At 43.7% G+C, this 17,601-nt stretch overlaps 1 protein-coding gene across 1 annotated transcript; it reads right to left on the bottom strand.

The window, feature by feature from the left end:
• Nucleotides 1-354: 354 nt before the first annotated feature.
• Nucleotides 355-17,485, bottom strand: LOC119387844 (snRNA-activating protein complex subunit 3). The gene is made up of 9 exons (XM_037655377.2): nt 17,149-17,485; nt 14,569-14,646; nt 14,308-14,404; nt 12,401-12,553; nt 10,261-10,395; nt 8,253-8,335; nt 4,013-4,177; nt 2,236-2,346; nt 355-591 (listed from the first exon to the last, which is right to left on the bottom strand). The coding sequence occupies exons 1-9, from the start codon at nt 17,337-17,339 to the stop codon at nt 444-446; spliced, it is 1,161 nt and encodes a 386-aa protein (XP_037511305.1). The 5' UTR covers nt 17,340-17,485; the 3' UTR covers nt 355-443.
• Between the last annotated feature and the right edge of the window lie 116 nt (nt 17,486-17,601).

Below are 17,601 nucleotides of genomic sequence, written 5' to 3'. Positions count from 1 at the left end.
CATGCATTAGTGAATTTGTGATAAGGATCATGCAGCCAACGGGTGCCACCTCAAAAGTAAACTATTGTTTGCCTCAACCGTTGCAGACGAAACCATGGTTGCTATCGACACAGTCACTCAGCAGTGAGAATTACGTTGGAATTCCTCACCCCTATTGCCTCGCAATCAAATTGTGGTTTTGACACATAAAACCCTTGGACTTAATTGACTTAAAGAAACTGTGTAACAGTGACCAAAAGGCTAGGAAATTGGGCATACCATTTGAATTCTAGAGCTGAATTAAGTTTGTGTAGACCTACACATTGAAGTGATTAATTTATTCGTTTGCTTTGCTAAGAAAAACGAGCACACTGGTTATACACGATTTATTATTGGAGCACATATTCCTACAGTGCGACACATAGTTCCACATTCAAGAAAAAGAAAAAAAAGACTAGTACACATCAGATCACTGTATTCCAGTCCAGGAAAGGGGCCGCACGAAATTTGCCAATCTTCTTATGGTTGGCAGTGTAGTTGTACGACCGAAAACAGGCGTCGCAGAAAAAGTATGGGTCGCAGAGGACGCGCTCGTTCTCGTATGTCACCCACCTAGAAAAATAAAGTTTGCACCTGTACTCCGTGTGCTGGTAAATGGCAGTGGCCACAGCATGCACAAAATACTAATTGTTTATAAGCTGAGAAGCAAAATTCTTGAGAATGCAAAGCTTGAGAGATTAAAAACAATCGTCGCTGAGCTTTTTAAGTTAAATCACATCATTTCAGTTAAACATCAGGAATGGATCCTGCTATGCTGCAACTGTGCAAGTGGCACATCAAGTTCCATATCTTAAAAAGCACCTTTGTCGCTTAAGGGATAGACAGTGCCAGAAGCACATCTAATTGCACATCAAATAGTTTTTGGAATATTCCCATTTTTTACAACCTGTAAAAAAAATGTTCACATCCTGGTGTCTAGCATTAGAAACAAATGAACATACTTCTTGCTTGCGTGCAAATGCCCGTAATGTTGATAGTATAACAGCGTATTCATGTGCTGTGCTTTACACCATTGTGAACCACAACCACTTTGTCCAAGCTTCTGCCCTTGTAAATGGTAAAGCCTGCCTCCCCGAGCGACATACAGCCTGCTGCAAAACTGCTCTTTTGTCTTGTGCTGTGCACTTGGGGATGAAGCTTATTGTAGTTTTGCACCAGTATGTGTTTCTTTTTCTGGTGTAGTGACCCCCACCCAATTCACTTCAATCTCTGGAAATTTTCAAATATTTACACACTAGGCCCGCACGAATGTTATAGTATCCGAATCCGCTATGACGTGAATTTAAGATTTTCGAAGTATTCGAAACGAATGCAGACTACCACAGGTAACCTGCTGAAAAAGTGGTTTCACTGCAGCGGACAGCCGCTATGCTGTGAAACTGACTCTTCAAGGGAAATCTGCACTGCAGCGAAGCCACACTTCAAGGCTAAGTATGCATATATTACCTGCACCCTGATTAACTTTTCAGTTTAAAAGTGTGTTATATAGGCTAAGTATGGCAACTTTTAAAATGCAACATATTTTGCCACATACAACTTGCACAATACTACTATCCAATTCCAGCTACTATTTGAATTCGCCTCAAAATTCTTCAATAGGAAATACTGTTCTCTTTGAACCAAAAAAATTGGTACTCGCACAAGCCCAAAGTACACCTTATCTACACCTATGCAAAATTTGAGGTAATGCAATTATCTTGTAATGCGGGGGAGTCCCATTTATATTCCAAGATTAGGGGCAGAAATGGGAGTTGTCAGAAATCATTCAGCCCGGACATTTTTATCTTGTGCCAATTCAGGTTACGGTGGTAGAAAAATGCCACATGTCGGTGTCCGCCGACCACGTCTACTGGAAATCAGCTTGTCTGTTTATCGTTGTAATCCCACTGGTTTACTTTAAAAACTCACTGGGTTCCCTATGCACTCACCTAAGATGACACAAAAACAAAAGCCATCTTCTTTTTATGCATTGATACTCCCCCACCCTCCAAAAGTTTTCTGCTCCTAACCTGGTTTTGCACTACCTCCATATCAGACCACCTTTGACCGAGTGACAAATGTCAAGTGATGACGGCATCATGTGACATCATGACTTTTTTGCAGCACTTGTGTTGATGCTGCCAATAGTCAATTTTCGCGTCTGATGAGGCATCTAAGGTTTTTGCCTTAAAAATGATGCGACCCGCAAATGCTTACTTGGCTGTATTCTGGTGGCAGAGCATGCAGAACACCCTCTTGCCACACGGGAAGGTTTTCAATGCTATGGGGTAGTCCGATATGCATTGGCTGTCGTGCGGATGAAGCATCCTGTCAAGAGAACGGGTGCAGAGCATGCATGTACGACTTTCACATGTATACGGACACTGACAGTACTAGAGTCTTGAGGGCTCGAGGTTTAATTGTACACTACGAGTTAAAATTAGTCAAGTACAATAGGGACATAACATCTAAACACCATGCCATAGTCTGTTTTATTAGTGCCACGATGCACCTAGAACTGTCTTGCTGCATCACACTGTCTCAACAGGTGGACTTGGACAGCACCACTTGATTCTAGCATGCATGCCTAGCACTGGCGTAGCCGAAAGGGTGCGGGGTTCAAAACCTCTAAAATTTTCCAATTTTGCGTGTGTACATATACACACACATACAAATGCACGTAGTAACATAAAGCATGGCTGAACCTGCCCACCCCCACCCCAAAAAAAAAAAAAATTCTGGCTACGTGCCTGATGCCTAGGCTGCAATGCACAAGCTTTCTTTTTCTTTTTTTGTCACTGCATTCACAGTCACCCAGGCCCGTAGCCGGGGGGGGGGGGGGGCTAAGGGCTCGCCCCCCACCCCACCCCCCCCCCGAAATTTTCGCGAAGTAGGTGATTTTACCAAAAATAAATAATGAAAATAGGTGTTTTTTCTCAAATAGTCATGGTTTTCAGCAAGTCCCCCCGCCCCCAGAAAAAAATTCCTGGCTACAGGCCTGCAGTCACCACTTATGCTTGTGGCTACAAAAGCAGTTACAAGCATTTCTTAAGAAAGCCTGTGGACTGTATTCTGGACCGGTCACATTAAAGGGACACTAAAGAGAAAAAAAAAACTATTCCGCTTGTATTAATAGCCCTTCCACAAAACTCACCAAAACACCATTCTTGCCACAAGACCCTCGATAATAAGCCTGAAAACATGCTAAAAAAATGCACCAAATGCACTTTCCAGCACCAACTCTTTACGACAACTTAGATTTTTTCACTAGAGTGCTTATTTGGGCCGGTTGGTACATGTCCATAGAAAACGAGAAACAGCGCATACAATAGGACAAAGTGCTTAGTCCGTCTCTGTCCTGTAGTTTGTGTTGTTTCTCATTTCATATAGATTTTCGAGAGCGTTTCTTAGGGTCTACATAACTTTTAATCCCTAAGAATAAATTACACTGTCTTCTAAGAGGGCCAAAGACATTTTAGAAAATTTTATTAAGCCAATGTAACCAAAATTTGGGGGAAATGAAAAAGACAAATTTATGACACCACACTAACACTTATGCGCTGGGGTTTCAGCGCAGCATTCAAAAACAGAACTTAGACCTTCGTTTTCTCTTACACCTAATTATGAAATCGAAGTTCTCAAAGAATAATTTAGCAGTATGTTGTATGGCTCGGTCATTGTTCATAATAGCTCAAAGGTCCCAACAGGATATCAAATGAGGCATGGGCACGCGGAAAAATGGCTGGTAAGGTGATGAGGCATGAATTTAAAGATGGTCTTCAAAGGCAACTTTTAAACGAGAAAAGTCAGTGATAAGAGCGATGTCGAAAAGAAGGCAATTCCAGTCTTGGGCTGTGTGTCTAAACTGATTTAATGATTGATTTTAGTGTTCCCTTAAGAAGTAATGCTGGTTTTCACTTCATGAATGGAAAAAAAACTTGGAAGAGCCATTTTACTGGTGAAGTAAACGGAATCGCCGAAGTCTAGTACCAACCTCATGTCGGAGAAGACCACCAGGTGTTCACAGTATCCCTGGTGGACGTAGACGTAGGGGTATCCCAGACGCAGCTCCAGGTCTGAAAGTTTGGTGTCTTCCATGTCCGCGACATTAAAGGGGCCTATTTCTCGTCTGGGGTCCTTAGCCCATTTTATTATCACTCTGAAGAAGAAAGGAAAAGGGTTTTAGTATTTTACCTCCGGCGGATGAGCTCAGCACATTCACAGAAAAAGGTTCCCATTCATTCTACCAAAGACGATCTGAGCAAGTCCATGCATCCACATTCAGGTACAACTTGAGAAGTCCACGGCATTCACTCCTCAATGACGGATGCACACAAGCCTGCACCAATGGGCGCGCACTCCAGACTGACAGCATGAACCAGATGGCCGATGACCCCACCTTTGGAGAACATTGCCAATTGCATGAGGGGGGGGGGGGGTCTTCTTTAGTGTGGAGGTGATTGGCTGCCACACTTCGGTCATCTCAGCGGGGTCTCTACTGATTTTGTAGCGTTAGCTACACTTGCCTAGCTGGAGCTGATTTCGCGTGGAGGGTCATGAGCCGTGCTGCGCATGCGCGAGGATCAGTGATGTCACACAGGTGGGTCACCGGAGCTGGCATCTCATGCGCTTTCAGACACCGCCGCGCGCGACTCGCCGCATTCGAGAGGAGTGACGTCGTAGACAGAGTGGCGCCAGCGCGCGCGCAGCTATTCGCCTTCGCTGTGCAGTCGCCGTCTGACACCGCGCTGGAGCCGCTTGATAGCGCCTCTGACTGGCGTTTGCAGGTGGGTAACGCCATGGAGAAGAAGAGCGCAAATGCTGCTCGACGGCGCAGAAGAGCCGAGAAGCTTATCTCATCGCATCTTGAAGTAGTTGCCTGGTAATTAGCGGTTCAGAGTACGAAGAATGACCAGAAGGAGGCTAAATGTGCTGCGGAGACACTGGAGGAAAGGGAGGAACGTCTAGCAAAGCGGCGTCGCCAGGATGCTGAGCGATGGCAGCGTGTTACTTCACTGACCACCGAGCCGTCTTTGTGGCAATAGAGAAGCAACCTGACGTTGAGCAAAAATAAATAAGCATGTGCCACATAATACGCATACCGTGTGTGTGTCATTGGAGCAGCAGTAAGCATGACAATCAAGCTAATCCTAGACAATCTGGAAAGCTCAGAATAATCAGCTGAACCTTTGCTAACGCTACATACATCCTGGCATAGCCAAGCTAAGCCACTGCAATTTTTTTTAAGTTGTACCCAACTGAAGTTCTCTTTTTCATGCACAGAGGAGTCTACATACTATACTGTAATTTTCCACAACTCGTAATATATTAATATAAAATATATCACGAAAAATACTAATTAAGCAATGTAGTGAAGCTACCGTTCCCTGTACATAACTTTCTTCCAGTACACAACTTCTTTCCTCTACATTCTCCAAGAAAAAAAAAAAGCTCTTGTTTTTAATGCATTTCTTGAGTTTATGTCATACGATGCATCTAAAAAGTTCTGAAAGAAAAGGTAATATGGTAATGTTTTTCCAAAACTAGTTCTTAAGGTAAACGGTTAGAGAAAATTTGCTTTGAAAAACTGTTAAAGGGACCGACAACTGGCCAGAACGTGGGATTAGATCTTGGTATAAATGAAAAGACCATAAAATATAGTGACCAATTCCAGCATCCTTTTCGCGTTGCGAGTAGGATTTATATTTTTAAATTGTGAGTAAAAGTAACAAAAACCAGTAGGTCACACAGCCTAGCGGAAGAGCCTTGAAGCTAGAATATGAAGCCTATCACTTTGCTGAACGTAGTCTGATGCTATCATGAGTGCCATAATTAAACTTCAAAGTTAGAGTATGTATATTATTATCCAGCCCCACTCAATTCTGTGCTGCTTACGAGGTAAAAGGACGCATGCGCAGTAACTCACCGCGCTCGAACACGAACCACTCATGCACGAGTTTTTCAGCATATGTTATCTCGTGTGTGTAATGACTTCATATTCGCCACAGATTGAAAAATTCTGATTACAAATGTTTCGCGGCGTTTTCCACGTTACCATTCCGTGATTAGGCACTCTGACCGGTGAGCTTTCCATTGCGCTGAAGAAAATAGGTACCATGAAAATTGGTTGTCGGTCCCTTTAAGAAAGATATTGCTATCTATTGACAGAAGCAAAGAGCTATTTCAAGCAACAGGAAAAGTTGCAGCAGAGAAGCAATATGCTTTCGTGTCAGTTCAGTAAACAGCACATGACACCAAAGCCCTCATAGGCTTACAATCAAGTGTGCTTCATTTTTTTCCTGTAAGCTGCCTTTTATCACCGCTTGTGTCTTTTAAATGGGTATATTTTTTAGAGAGAAGATTCAATGTAAGGCTATTTTGCAGTGATTATTGCACCATCTGCCAGTGTAACCAGCAAGGTAATGTAGTCTAAACTTGTTATAATTAAGTCATTCAAACATAATATTACTTTCATAATCAGATATTTGTTGTAAGCGTGTATTCAGTGCCTGCTGGTATTGTCAATATAGGTCTTGATATTTGCTTCGTTACATGCATTCATTATACGTCCAATGGTTGACAGTGCATGTTCGTGTGAACTTTTAGAGAACGAATTTGTTTCGTCTTCTGGGGAACTTTGATAAAGGGATAGGACAAGATGTGGCACTGGGTCTTCAGTCACTTTACAGAATCTTGACTTCCATGCACTGAAGTGTTGGTGTCCTTGCATTTTCCCATCTGCTGTTCATTGCTAGAATGTCTATACTCCGTTTCATGCATCAGGTGCAACGCTATGGAAGCTAGCAAGACTTCTTGCAGTAGATGCATTTGCACCAAGAAATAGTTCAATGATTTTACCACCCGTAATGTCACTTTTTTTTTGTAGCATTAGCTACACTGGCCTAGCCGATCGAGCCAGTTTCGTGTGCTTCCTCAAGAGCCGTGCTGCGCATGTGCAAGGATCAGTGATGTCACGCACCGGAGCCGGCACCTCCTGCGCACTCCGCCGCCGCCGGTCTGCGCTTTCCAAAGGAGTGACGTCATAGCCATGGCAGACGTATTGGCGCCGACGCACACACAGCTATTCACCTTCGTTGTGCAGTCGCCGCCGCCGGTCTGCGCTTTCCAGAGGAGTGACGTTGTAGCCATGGCAGACATATTGGCGTCGGCGCGCGCGCAGCTATTCGCCTTCACTGTGCAGTCGCCGTCTGACACTGCGCTGGAGCCGCTTGATAGCGCCTCTGACTGGCGTTTGCCAGTGTGGTATAGCCATGGAGAAGGAGAGTGCAAATGCTGCTCAACGACGCAGAAGAGCGGAGAAGCTTAACTCATCGGATCCCGAAGTAGTTGCCAGGCAAAATAAATATACATGTGCCACATAATACGTATACCGTGTGTGTGTTATTGGAGCAGCAGTAAGCATGATAATCAAGCTAATCCTAGACAATCAGGAAAGCTAAGAATAATCAGCTGAACCTTTGCTAACGCTACATTATCCTAGCATAGCCGAGCTAAGCCACTGCAACATTTTTTTTGTTTTTAGACTGAGTAATAAACGAAAATGCTGCGTGCCTTAGGAATGAACAAACCCTGTTATTTGTGTGCTTGTAAATAGGTCGTTCTGGATCGCTTAGTGTTTCATTATTTTCGTATTGGGGCCTCCGCGATTAGTTATGGTAGCGCACAGCCGGGGCCAATCGCGGAGGCCATGTTTACAACGACGAACTCCAAGTGCAAGTCGCGCGGACTTGCACATTTTGCCGACCGAACTTCTCGCATAGCTTCCACAGTGTTGCATCTGACGTATGAAATGGAGTATACACTCACACCACTTTTGAAGGACAAAACCTAGAGTCCCAAGGTTTATTCTTCTGTGTGCAGTCTATGATATCGTAACAACATGGTGCACTAAGGAGGAAAGATGCCAGCCTTTAAGAAACAGCGGTGACATGTTGAATAGTTTCTACACGACCACAAGACGTCCATGCAGCAACATCAGACACCTCCCCTCCTACTCCCCCTTCATCTTATTAGGGGGGCCATGGCCCCCTAGCCCGCACAGTGCACGTGCCTACGAACATAATGAAATAATCACTAGTGAAACCTACAGCTGTAACATGCACTGCTGCTTTCAGAAGTGGAAGCTATAGCCCTGAGACCTTTTCTTCTGCCAATGTCAACCACCTAACCAAAAAGAACCCCAGCTGTCTTACTAACAAAAATTGCACACTTACTCGCTGTAGTCTCTGCATGATGGGTCGCTCATGTCGTTGTAGAATGTGTTTCCTATGTAAAAAAAGCCCGACTTGTACAGCTCCTGCAGGAGAGTCAAAGAAGAAATGCTTAACAAGCACTGAGCTTCGGCCCTTCTTGGTAAGGAATGTTTAAGGGCAGTGATGTGCACAGACAAGAGCAAGTAGACACACACAAGCATTACAGCATTTAAGCATGTTTACTACATCACATTAAAGCCAGCATGATAAAGAAGAGGAAAGATTATTATAAGAACCACTTATAACGATACTGGTTTTAACAATATACCAGTTAGAACAATGAGAAGCTGCTGCACCGTCAAATTTTGTATGTTTTCTATGGTGAAATAACCTGCTTACAGTGATGCCTGTCTGCTGCATTATCAGTTATAACAATGAATTCTGGCTGCTGGGTGTCCGTGCTGAACGGTAACGGAACGTCATAACCTTGAAAAGAAATAAGAAAACGAGAAATTCAAGCTGCTGAAGCCCCACCTACAACCCCAATGTCCTTTTTTTTTTTCAGCGCCCCTTCAGATTCACAATATGCTTCACCGCATAGCAATGTGGCATTGCGGCAAAGCTGACTCTTGCAATGCACTATGGCGCAGGAGCGGAGGTGGCTTCTGTTAATGCACTTTCGGACATACAATTTGAGTAAAAGGTTGAGACTTAGAAGAGTTTCAGCATCTGAAACTTTAGACGTCATACATTGGCTCTATGGGGCTTGTGGTGGTACTGTGAAAGCACTAGAATTTTCAAGTATGTCTGAAAAATTGGCAGCTTCGTCATCCTTATCACTGATGTCTGTTGGCATATCCCATCCGATATTATAGCTTTTTCACAAGAGCCTGCCATCCCTCTATCTTGCTTTTTTTCATGCAACCCGTTTATAGCAATTATCGGTTATAACAATGAAATTTTCATGGCACTTGAGTATTGTTACGAATGGTCTTCGACTGTAAGTGCATACTAAACCAAGCTTTGGGTTGCATAAACTTCAAAAGTATGTACAGGCAAAATGAGCTACCTGAGGGCCTTGACTCAAATATTTGCAGCTCTAGATATCATGTTTCACTTATCGATGGTACAGAACTGCAGTGCCCAACGGCCACGGGCCATTGATATTATATAGGGGCTACTGTGGCATTTGATCGCCAAGCCTGCCCTGATGGAATCACCATGGCCTCCACAATCGTGTGATTGAGTCTCAGAGGCCATGACATCACGTATGTGGTGACTTCGTGCCTAGCAGCAGCAAATTGTGAGAACCAGAGAGACACACACACACACAGCACCGTCTATGTTATGTATCCACCTGGTTCTTCTTCTATGCCCCTTTTTAGCACTAGAACCAGTATCGAAGTTACGCAATACCAACAACCGTACGTTGCTACTCTTGTTGACAGCCGTTGAGCTGGAAAAGCCATGTATACCTGGCCAGTCTATTTGCACAATGCTCTGAACTGTTCACCACATTGATGTGCCACAAGAAAAATGTCGGCAGTAATGGCATGCTTGGGCTCACTTGTCAAAATAAAAACAGGTTACTATACTGATTCAATGTGAATATTTGAATTTATGCAAAGTGCTGCTTTCATGAAGTGGCGAGTAGAATGCTTATATAAAACTAAATGCAATATACACAGTTGTCTCTACTGTAATCTATGAAACATGTCTTCTCATGTATTGTTTATGTTTATGCACTGAACAGTTCGCAAGATAAGCTGAAGTACAAATAGTATTTAATGCAAGTACACACTGTGAGACATCGATGCAGTGATGTCATGAGGACAGATGCGATGTTTCTAGATAAAAGAATGGTGAGGACAGGTATAAGGCACGAAAGATGAATGTAAGCCTGGCTAAATGTGTTTTCTGCTCCATTCCTACCATATGGAAACCAGCATATGTGTACAGACAATGCAACATGGAGTAAGTGCCTATTTGGCAAGAGAGCAGTAGTAGGCAAAGTCAACTATAGTCTTACAATAGCTCGTTGGTCTGATGTTCTGTCTGGGTTTTCACTGAAGTCTCCAACGATAGCAGCATCTGATATGCAAGTAATTTTTTCACGCAAGCTGCGCAATGACTGGGAACTGAGCATTGCCAGCTCAACTTGAATCTGAAAAAGAAAAGAAAGAATACAAGAGTGACCATGATCATGTAAAGGCTTAGGTAACATGATACTGAACTTATCATGTACAGCCTAGGCATGTGCTACACGTGTACTGGAATTGGTTACAACGCCTTGTGGTGGCGTACTATACCAAGGCACACTAGAAACATGTAGCATTAATCTGCCCATTAAGAAACAACAATGTAGAAAATGGTGTTCACGTCATCAGGTAAGGAAAATATATTTGCTGATTGCAATAAAAGTGTAGTGAAGCATGAATAAAATCTGTGTTGTTGCCCATCTGCCCCGCTCCTTGCCTTGTACACCTGTGTCTATAAAAACAACTAAAGAAATATGTTTTGCTGGCTCGGTATATCAAAGTTCTGGTGCAAATATTTCCATTCTAAATTCTGCTCCCACACATCCTTGCTGTGCTAAATATGAACTATAGAAGTAAGCTTATCTAGCCCAGCTGATCGCACTTCTACACTGACTTTGTTACTTGCTATACTTCGTTCTCTGACACTGCTACAGTTCAGCTATAGTATTAACACTACCAACAGCTGGCCCAAGCAGTTGTGAAAGCACTACGTGGTGCAGTTTGACTATATACATCCACTGCTGAATATCATATAATGAAACTCGGGAATTCTTACAAAGAATGCAGCAAGCTTGTTTCAAAATGTGTTCTGGGGTACATACTGGGTGTCCAAAATTAAGCTTTATGGTTTTCTTAAAATTCAGCAATGGGAGGTACGTGAAAACCACCTTTGCAGATAAGTTATGTATCCTGGGTGACACATAGTGAAACGATAATTATCGCTGTCAGCCATCCAATTAACTAAGGTTGAATAATCAACTTTCTAGTGACTGCAGTAAACGGCCATGTTTGTATTGAAAAGTTGGAGGCAGTCACATTTCTGCACAGTTCCACTTGGAAGGATTATTCTAGCATGTCTGTGCTTCGAGTTATCTGGCTGCAAAATTTCATTGCGGTTCGAATGATTACACATACAAGAGAGTGAAGATTGACGCAAAGCTCCTCCCTGATGTGCCGCGCCAGTTGCATGCGGCGTTTAATGGGTCGAAGGCATAGGCAAAGATGATAACGGTTACCCTTTACTATTGGCTCGTGAAAGCAAGGAACGACTGGTTGTCACATTAGAGAGGAACATTGTGCCAATCCTCACCACCTTGCACGTGTAATCATGCAAAGTGCAATTAAACTTTACAGTGGGATAAACTCGGAGCACAGACATGCTAGAAGAGTTCTTCCAAGTGGAACTGTGCAGAAATGCAACTGCCTCCAGCTTTTCAATACAAACATGCCCGCTTGCTGCAGTCACTAAAAATTTCATTATTTAACATTATTGGGCAGCTGACAGAAAAAAGTATTGTCTCATTTTGTGTCCCCCTGGATACATAACTTATCTGCAAAGATGGTTTTCATGTACCTCCCAGTGCTGAGTTTTAAGAAAACCATACGGTGCACTACGAACTTTGAATAAACAGGTGGTGATAGGTTTTTGCATTATTTTATAAGTAGCTATGCAGGTAAACAATCTTTGTGCAGCTAAATTTTTTTTAGAAAAGGAGATAGATCAAATAACTAACATACTGGGAGCTGCAGAAGTTGCATGCCATCAAACAGGTAATCACGCAAACAAAATGTTGGATGAGTGAGAACATATGCACAGACACTCTGCACTACCAGTATTTTACTATAGGCGCCGCCATGGTATTGTTTACAAATAATGGCGATCAGCCTCAAGGCAGCTTTTCTTCAGAAAATATGCCTATTACAAAGTTGAACGAAAAGATTTCCTGCTTGATAAAATCATCACGCCTCCTGAGCACACAAATCCCGCTTTTCTTTTTCTGCCGGAATTCTGGCGTTCGCACTAAGCAATGCTGGTGGCCTACATACAATACTGCACGATTTTCACTCACGGACCAAAATAAATGCAAATCCTCTTTAATTCGAACAGGCGCACATAACGAAAACACTTGCCTTGAAAGAAAAGTTCTGAGCACCCAAGCGCACTTTCCTCATTCCTACAGGCATTTTGATGGGCTTGAAGACCTGTACTATCAGTACCACCTCGTTGCTAGGAGCACGGTCTTCTTTTTGGAATTTCACCAGACCTCCCCGTTTTGTACAGTTCTTCGGAACAGAAAAAAAAAAGAAAGTGGCACACAGGCAGTCAACGTTTAGTTGTACAATCTTACAAAAGCAAACAGAACTCGCACACCACACGTGCTAATTAGTGAACAAGTACGACTGATAATTCTACCACTCCAAAGCATTAAAGGGACACTAAAGGCAAATAACAATTTATGTCAGAGTGATAGCTCAATGTATGACAACTTCTAAAACGGCAATATTATCAACAGCAGTGCCCTACTTACCGAGAAATTAAGCTAAATGTATCACATGATGAGTGCCACAAGTGGGACATTTTTGAAGTGATCCCGATGACGTATGAGAGTCTGCCTACAATAAATCACTAGTAATCAAACTAGCGGCAATAAAAAAAGAACCTTCCGTGCATCAAAAGATGTAATAAAATGCCGTTTGTTCGTTTCCGTTTGATTAATGGAAAAAAGAACCTCTGTGGCGTTGCCATGGGGAACGGCGCGCGTGGTTCAAAGGTTCCGTTTTCGCCGAACTGCGCTTCGCTCAGCGCCCTGCTTCGCTCACGCGGACGTGTCTCAGTGGTAGTTTCGGGATCACGTACTGCCGCGTGTGTTTTGCGCGATCGTGAAAGTCGCTCTGACAGAAAGTTGGACAAAATGCCACATGCAATGACGCCAGTACAACGAGCCCTCAGCAGCATACCGCGTTCATCGGGGCTCAAGTCGCTGAATTGGAGCCCAGCGTCGCGAGCCAATGTCTCGTTGTCAAGGTCTCTGTCCACATCCATTGCGGCGATTGCTGCAAGCTTCGATGGCTTCGATGGCCCTTGTTGCTGCTGTGGGTCCCGCTACTTTCGCTCTGCTGCTACTAGTGTCGGCGGCCACGCAGTAAAGGCGGGCAATGTTGGGCACGGCAGCAGCGACGTATGAAAGTCTGATTTCAGGCGGGTGATTTGAAGTGCGCTAACGCGATGCGGACCACTAAAACGTGATTTTATATCAAAATAAGCACTTCCTTGGCATAAAAGTAGCACTACGAGGTTTCTGGACCACTATTTCAACAATCAACGTCGACTTAATATTTGCCTTTAGTGTCCCTTTAAAGGGCCTGTGACAGTTGACGCTGTAGAGGAGAGCTCCAAGTTAATTTCAACCACACAAGCTTCTACAATATGCGCCCCCAGTGCACCTTGACTCCACGAGAATGAGGCCGCCACAGCCAGCAATCGCACCATTGACCTCATGCTCAGAACCACAGGGTGACAGCTACTTAATGACAGAGTGTACAATACGATACGGTGCATTCTTAGGTTACGCTTCATTTGCATTTTGACACTGACTTACACAAGTGAAAAGTAGGACAAGCCTGCAGTTTCAAAGGTCATGGTGGTACTGTAGCTATGCGCAAGGGCACCGATAAATTCATAATTATTTTCTGGTTTCATAAATGCAACATAGTGTGAACGTATAAATACTATTTATTTCTGACTTGCCTTCATATGATTAGAGTTTTGTTCATAGTAACAAGAACTACAGAGTACAAAAGTAATGCTCTGATCGCAAAAAGACCACCTGAGCTTTCTGGATTTTCTTATTACTACAATACTTCCCTCTCGGTACCCAGAGTTGTGCCATATAAAATTATGTAACTTCTAAAGCATAGGCATGTGCGCAAGAAAGTAGTTTATAATTTACATAATTAATCTCATGTATATGCTGAAATACTTTAGTTATGTGGTGTGGCTCTAGAAAAGCAGATGCAATTAGGATTCACGTGCTCACCACTTTTGAAAGGAAGCAAATCTTGCGAAAGTGATGGAACATCTTCATGCGATACGCTTCGTCAGATTTTCGCTTCTCAAGGTCCTGTCTTTGCAGCCTGCAGACAAAGAGCGCATGAGCCGACTTCACCACTGAAGAAGGAGTGGCCATTCTTTGTTATTTATCCAAACGTGTCAATCTACATGTACAACTGCACTTGCACAGCTATCACAATTGCACAGGTTTTTAAGTATATGGAACTGAAGGAACATGTGGACTTGCCTCAAGGTAACAAGATCATCATGGTTAGGGAGCTTTGCTGTATCCATGCTTTCTTCTCCACAACACAGAGTAGATGGGCTGGAAAAGAAAACGAAATTCTCAGCCTATAACTGACACAGGGAATGTAATTACCACAAAGTTATGCAGTTCTTAAAGACTGTGAGAATCAATGCAAAGCAAAGCACTTAGCATGCAACTGGCTATCCAGTGCACAGACCAATTTCCCAAAGAGCTGCTTTGACATGAAAGAAGTACCTATGAAATCTCGGCCTAATCGTTAAAACCTCAGGCTGTTGCGGTGAAAGACCTTTTATAGCTTTGATCGCACAACCAGTCACACTTCTAAGTTAAAAGCCTTAAACACCTCGTTGTGTGGTGACCTTCAATGAAACACAACAGGCGAATGAAGTGGTACAAACCTACGTGACCTCCAAGCGAGCGGTGTGGAGAGATGGATTGGCCTGATTTGACATTATGATGTCACAGGTCACCACAATTAGTGACGCCATATGACGATGTCACCACATGACATCGTCGCATTGTCAAAGGTGGGCCAATCCCATAGGTAGTGCAACACCATGCAAGGTGCAGAAATCTTCAGGGGAGTGGGAAGGAACAATTCAATTGACTTAAAACATAAAGGTAACTTAATTGGCGTCTCTCATACTGCGGCTCACTACATCTCGCAAAAAGTCTGGTCCTCGATTCTAAAACATAATGCATTATCGAGTGTGGAGCAGGCTTTTGCCTTCCAGCGTTACATATGAGGCAACATGCTGCTGAACTTTTTTTTTCCTTAAGGGACTCTGAAACAGCCTTGACGATTGTGTACAAACCGACTGAGCCGGTAGCATAAGTACCTTGGGCTATTACCACACCTATTTAAGTGATCTGCATAAAGTAATTTATTATAAGGTTTTAAATACTTGCATCTCACCTGATCAGACACAGAGTTTTCAGCAGCCCCTGCATTAAATTTGGGACGTAGCGTGTTTTGTGTCCTTGTGCAACTGATTTGATTGCCTTTTTAGCATTTGTAATGGAGGAGATTACATGAGCAGTGGGTTTGTGGCACCAGATGTGGTGGCACAGTGATCAACTACACAAGCAAAGAGCATGGCCTCTACAGTAATGTGCCAATTTCTTTAAATATCATGAAAGCAAATGTATTGGCATGTGTTCTCGACTTTCCTTTTATTGTGAACCGCTTTCATTTTTAAAGCTCGGACACATGTTATTGCTAGGTGTTATTGCTGCATTCAGGGCCATTGTACGCACAACACATATGATGGTGTTTATTCTAGAACTGATGCAAGCACCAGTCATAATGCTGAAATGTTTGATCACACATGTATAAAAGACGTGTTTCATCAACAAATGACCATGCTTGCCACTGTCATTGTATAGCAAGTATTGGATGGACACCACTTATGCCTGAGTATGCCAGGGGCCGTTCATATACAAGATTGGCTGTTTGTGAGCTTATACATCCCCAACACATGGAGACCTTGGTGTTGTCCCTCTGGTGTCCTGGAGGCACTGCTAAAGCAACAAATAAAAGCATGTTATCTACAATTACTACTAGCACAAATTCTTGCTTCCCTCACAGCCTGTCAGATGAAAATGACAGCTCGATTTACTCGTGCCAAGTTCTTAGGATGTGAAACATGGTGTTTGGGGAGAGTGTATGTATGCAATTTAAAGAGCCCTCTGGGACTTCTACAACACCAGTCAGAATCCTGCCCCCTCAGCATCCCCACTTGGGCCACGCTTAATGACACTTATTTGTGACATTTCTCCAGCTCTCTACTGTGTCCTCTTGAAATTACCATGTGACTTTGCCTACCATCAGCTTTTACCGTCGCGAAACGACTTTGCTTTATGGCATGACGTAGTTGGGTGTCACATATTCATGCTCAACAGGAATGATAAGTAGTGCGGCGTGAAACTTCTACGCTCAACTGCGGAACCTAGACTCAATCCCTTCTCAGATGAGGGATCGTTCTCAGAGGAAAAGATCCTGAGACGGCCAACACATTCATGCACAAGGCCACAGAAGCTCTATTGCGCGCGCCTATGAAAGGTACTGAACTAGAGTCTGGCTCCGAGCTAGTTGGCGAAGTAACATACTGAAACCGGTTTATGCCGGTTTCAAATGTACTGAACTTTTCGAACGCTTGTAAACCGCAATAGAATGCAGTGAACGCTGCGTCGGTAACGGCGTCGCAGCAGTGGTGAGGTGATAGAGCTTCCGGCTCCAATGCAAGAGGTACTGGGTTCGACTCCCAGTGCAACCGGGCACCCACCGGTTTTATAATGGGGAGTCAGGCACTACGTCTTGGCACTCATTAGTGTACGCGCACTCATCTTGAAAAACGGCCGTCCTTTTCACTCCCCTCCCCCCTACAACCACACGACGCTGCGCCGTGCTCCCTTATCGGTTGCAGAGATCGGCATTCTTTCTAAAGGCACACTGCCGTTCACTTAAACGCGCCAGAATTCGCGAGTCAAACGCGCGATTATAGCCCAGAATACCATTCCAAAAGTCCTCAGGGGAATGACGCTGCGTAGTGTTCTCACCTGCAGTCAGCCTCTATAGTTTTTAACACCGCATCTGGCACGTTCATAATTTTCATGAGAGCTTCTCGCATTTTCTGATCGTCGGCTTGTTGCTCGTTTTTCAAAGCGTCCGTCCACTTTCTCTTGAAGTCTACCGGTGACATCACCTCGCCGATCCAAGGCCGGTTCTCGGGTTCGTGAATCGAATCCATGGCGCTGCAAGTTGCACCCGAAGAAACAACGTCTATGGCGTGATGCACGGGAGATTTCGCTGCTTCCACTGCAAAAACATTCGCGAGTTGTGCGTTTAAAGAAGACGTGCTACGCGTTCGCTTGCAGCACGCACGACTCCACGTGACATCAAACCCGATGTCGATCCCGTTATAAAAAAGACACAGGTTCTTAACTATCGTTATTTGACTCTGTTGGAACTCTAATTACACTAGCTTTGCGTTCCGTCACTTTACGGGTTGT

This window comes from Rhipicephalus sanguineus, chromosome 3, assembly GCF_013339695.2.
Source record: "Rhipicephalus sanguineus isolate Rsan-2018 chromosome 3, BIME_Rsan_1.4, whole genome shotgun sequence".
Classification (NCBI taxonomy): domain Eukaryota; kingdom Metazoa; phylum Arthropoda; class Arachnida; order Ixodida; family Ixodidae; genus Rhipicephalus; species Rhipicephalus sanguineus.
This window is presented reverse-complemented; position numbering and strand designations above follow the sequence as displayed.

Bases quoted from the DNA above. Each gene is read 5' to 3' on its own strand.
- LOC119387844 (XM_037655377.2), bottom strand. From the start codon at position 17,339: ATGGATTCGATTCACGAACCCGAGAACCGGCCTTGGATCGGCGAGGTG. The intron at 12,554-14,307 runs GTGAGCACGTGA...TCTGTTCCGAAG, and splicing joins TTTGCTTCCTTTCAAAAGTG to AACTGTACAAAACGGGGAGG. The intron at 592-2,235 runs GTAAGCATTTGC...TTATTTTTCTAG, and splicing joins TGCCACCAGAATACAGCCAA to GTGGGTGACATACGAGAACG.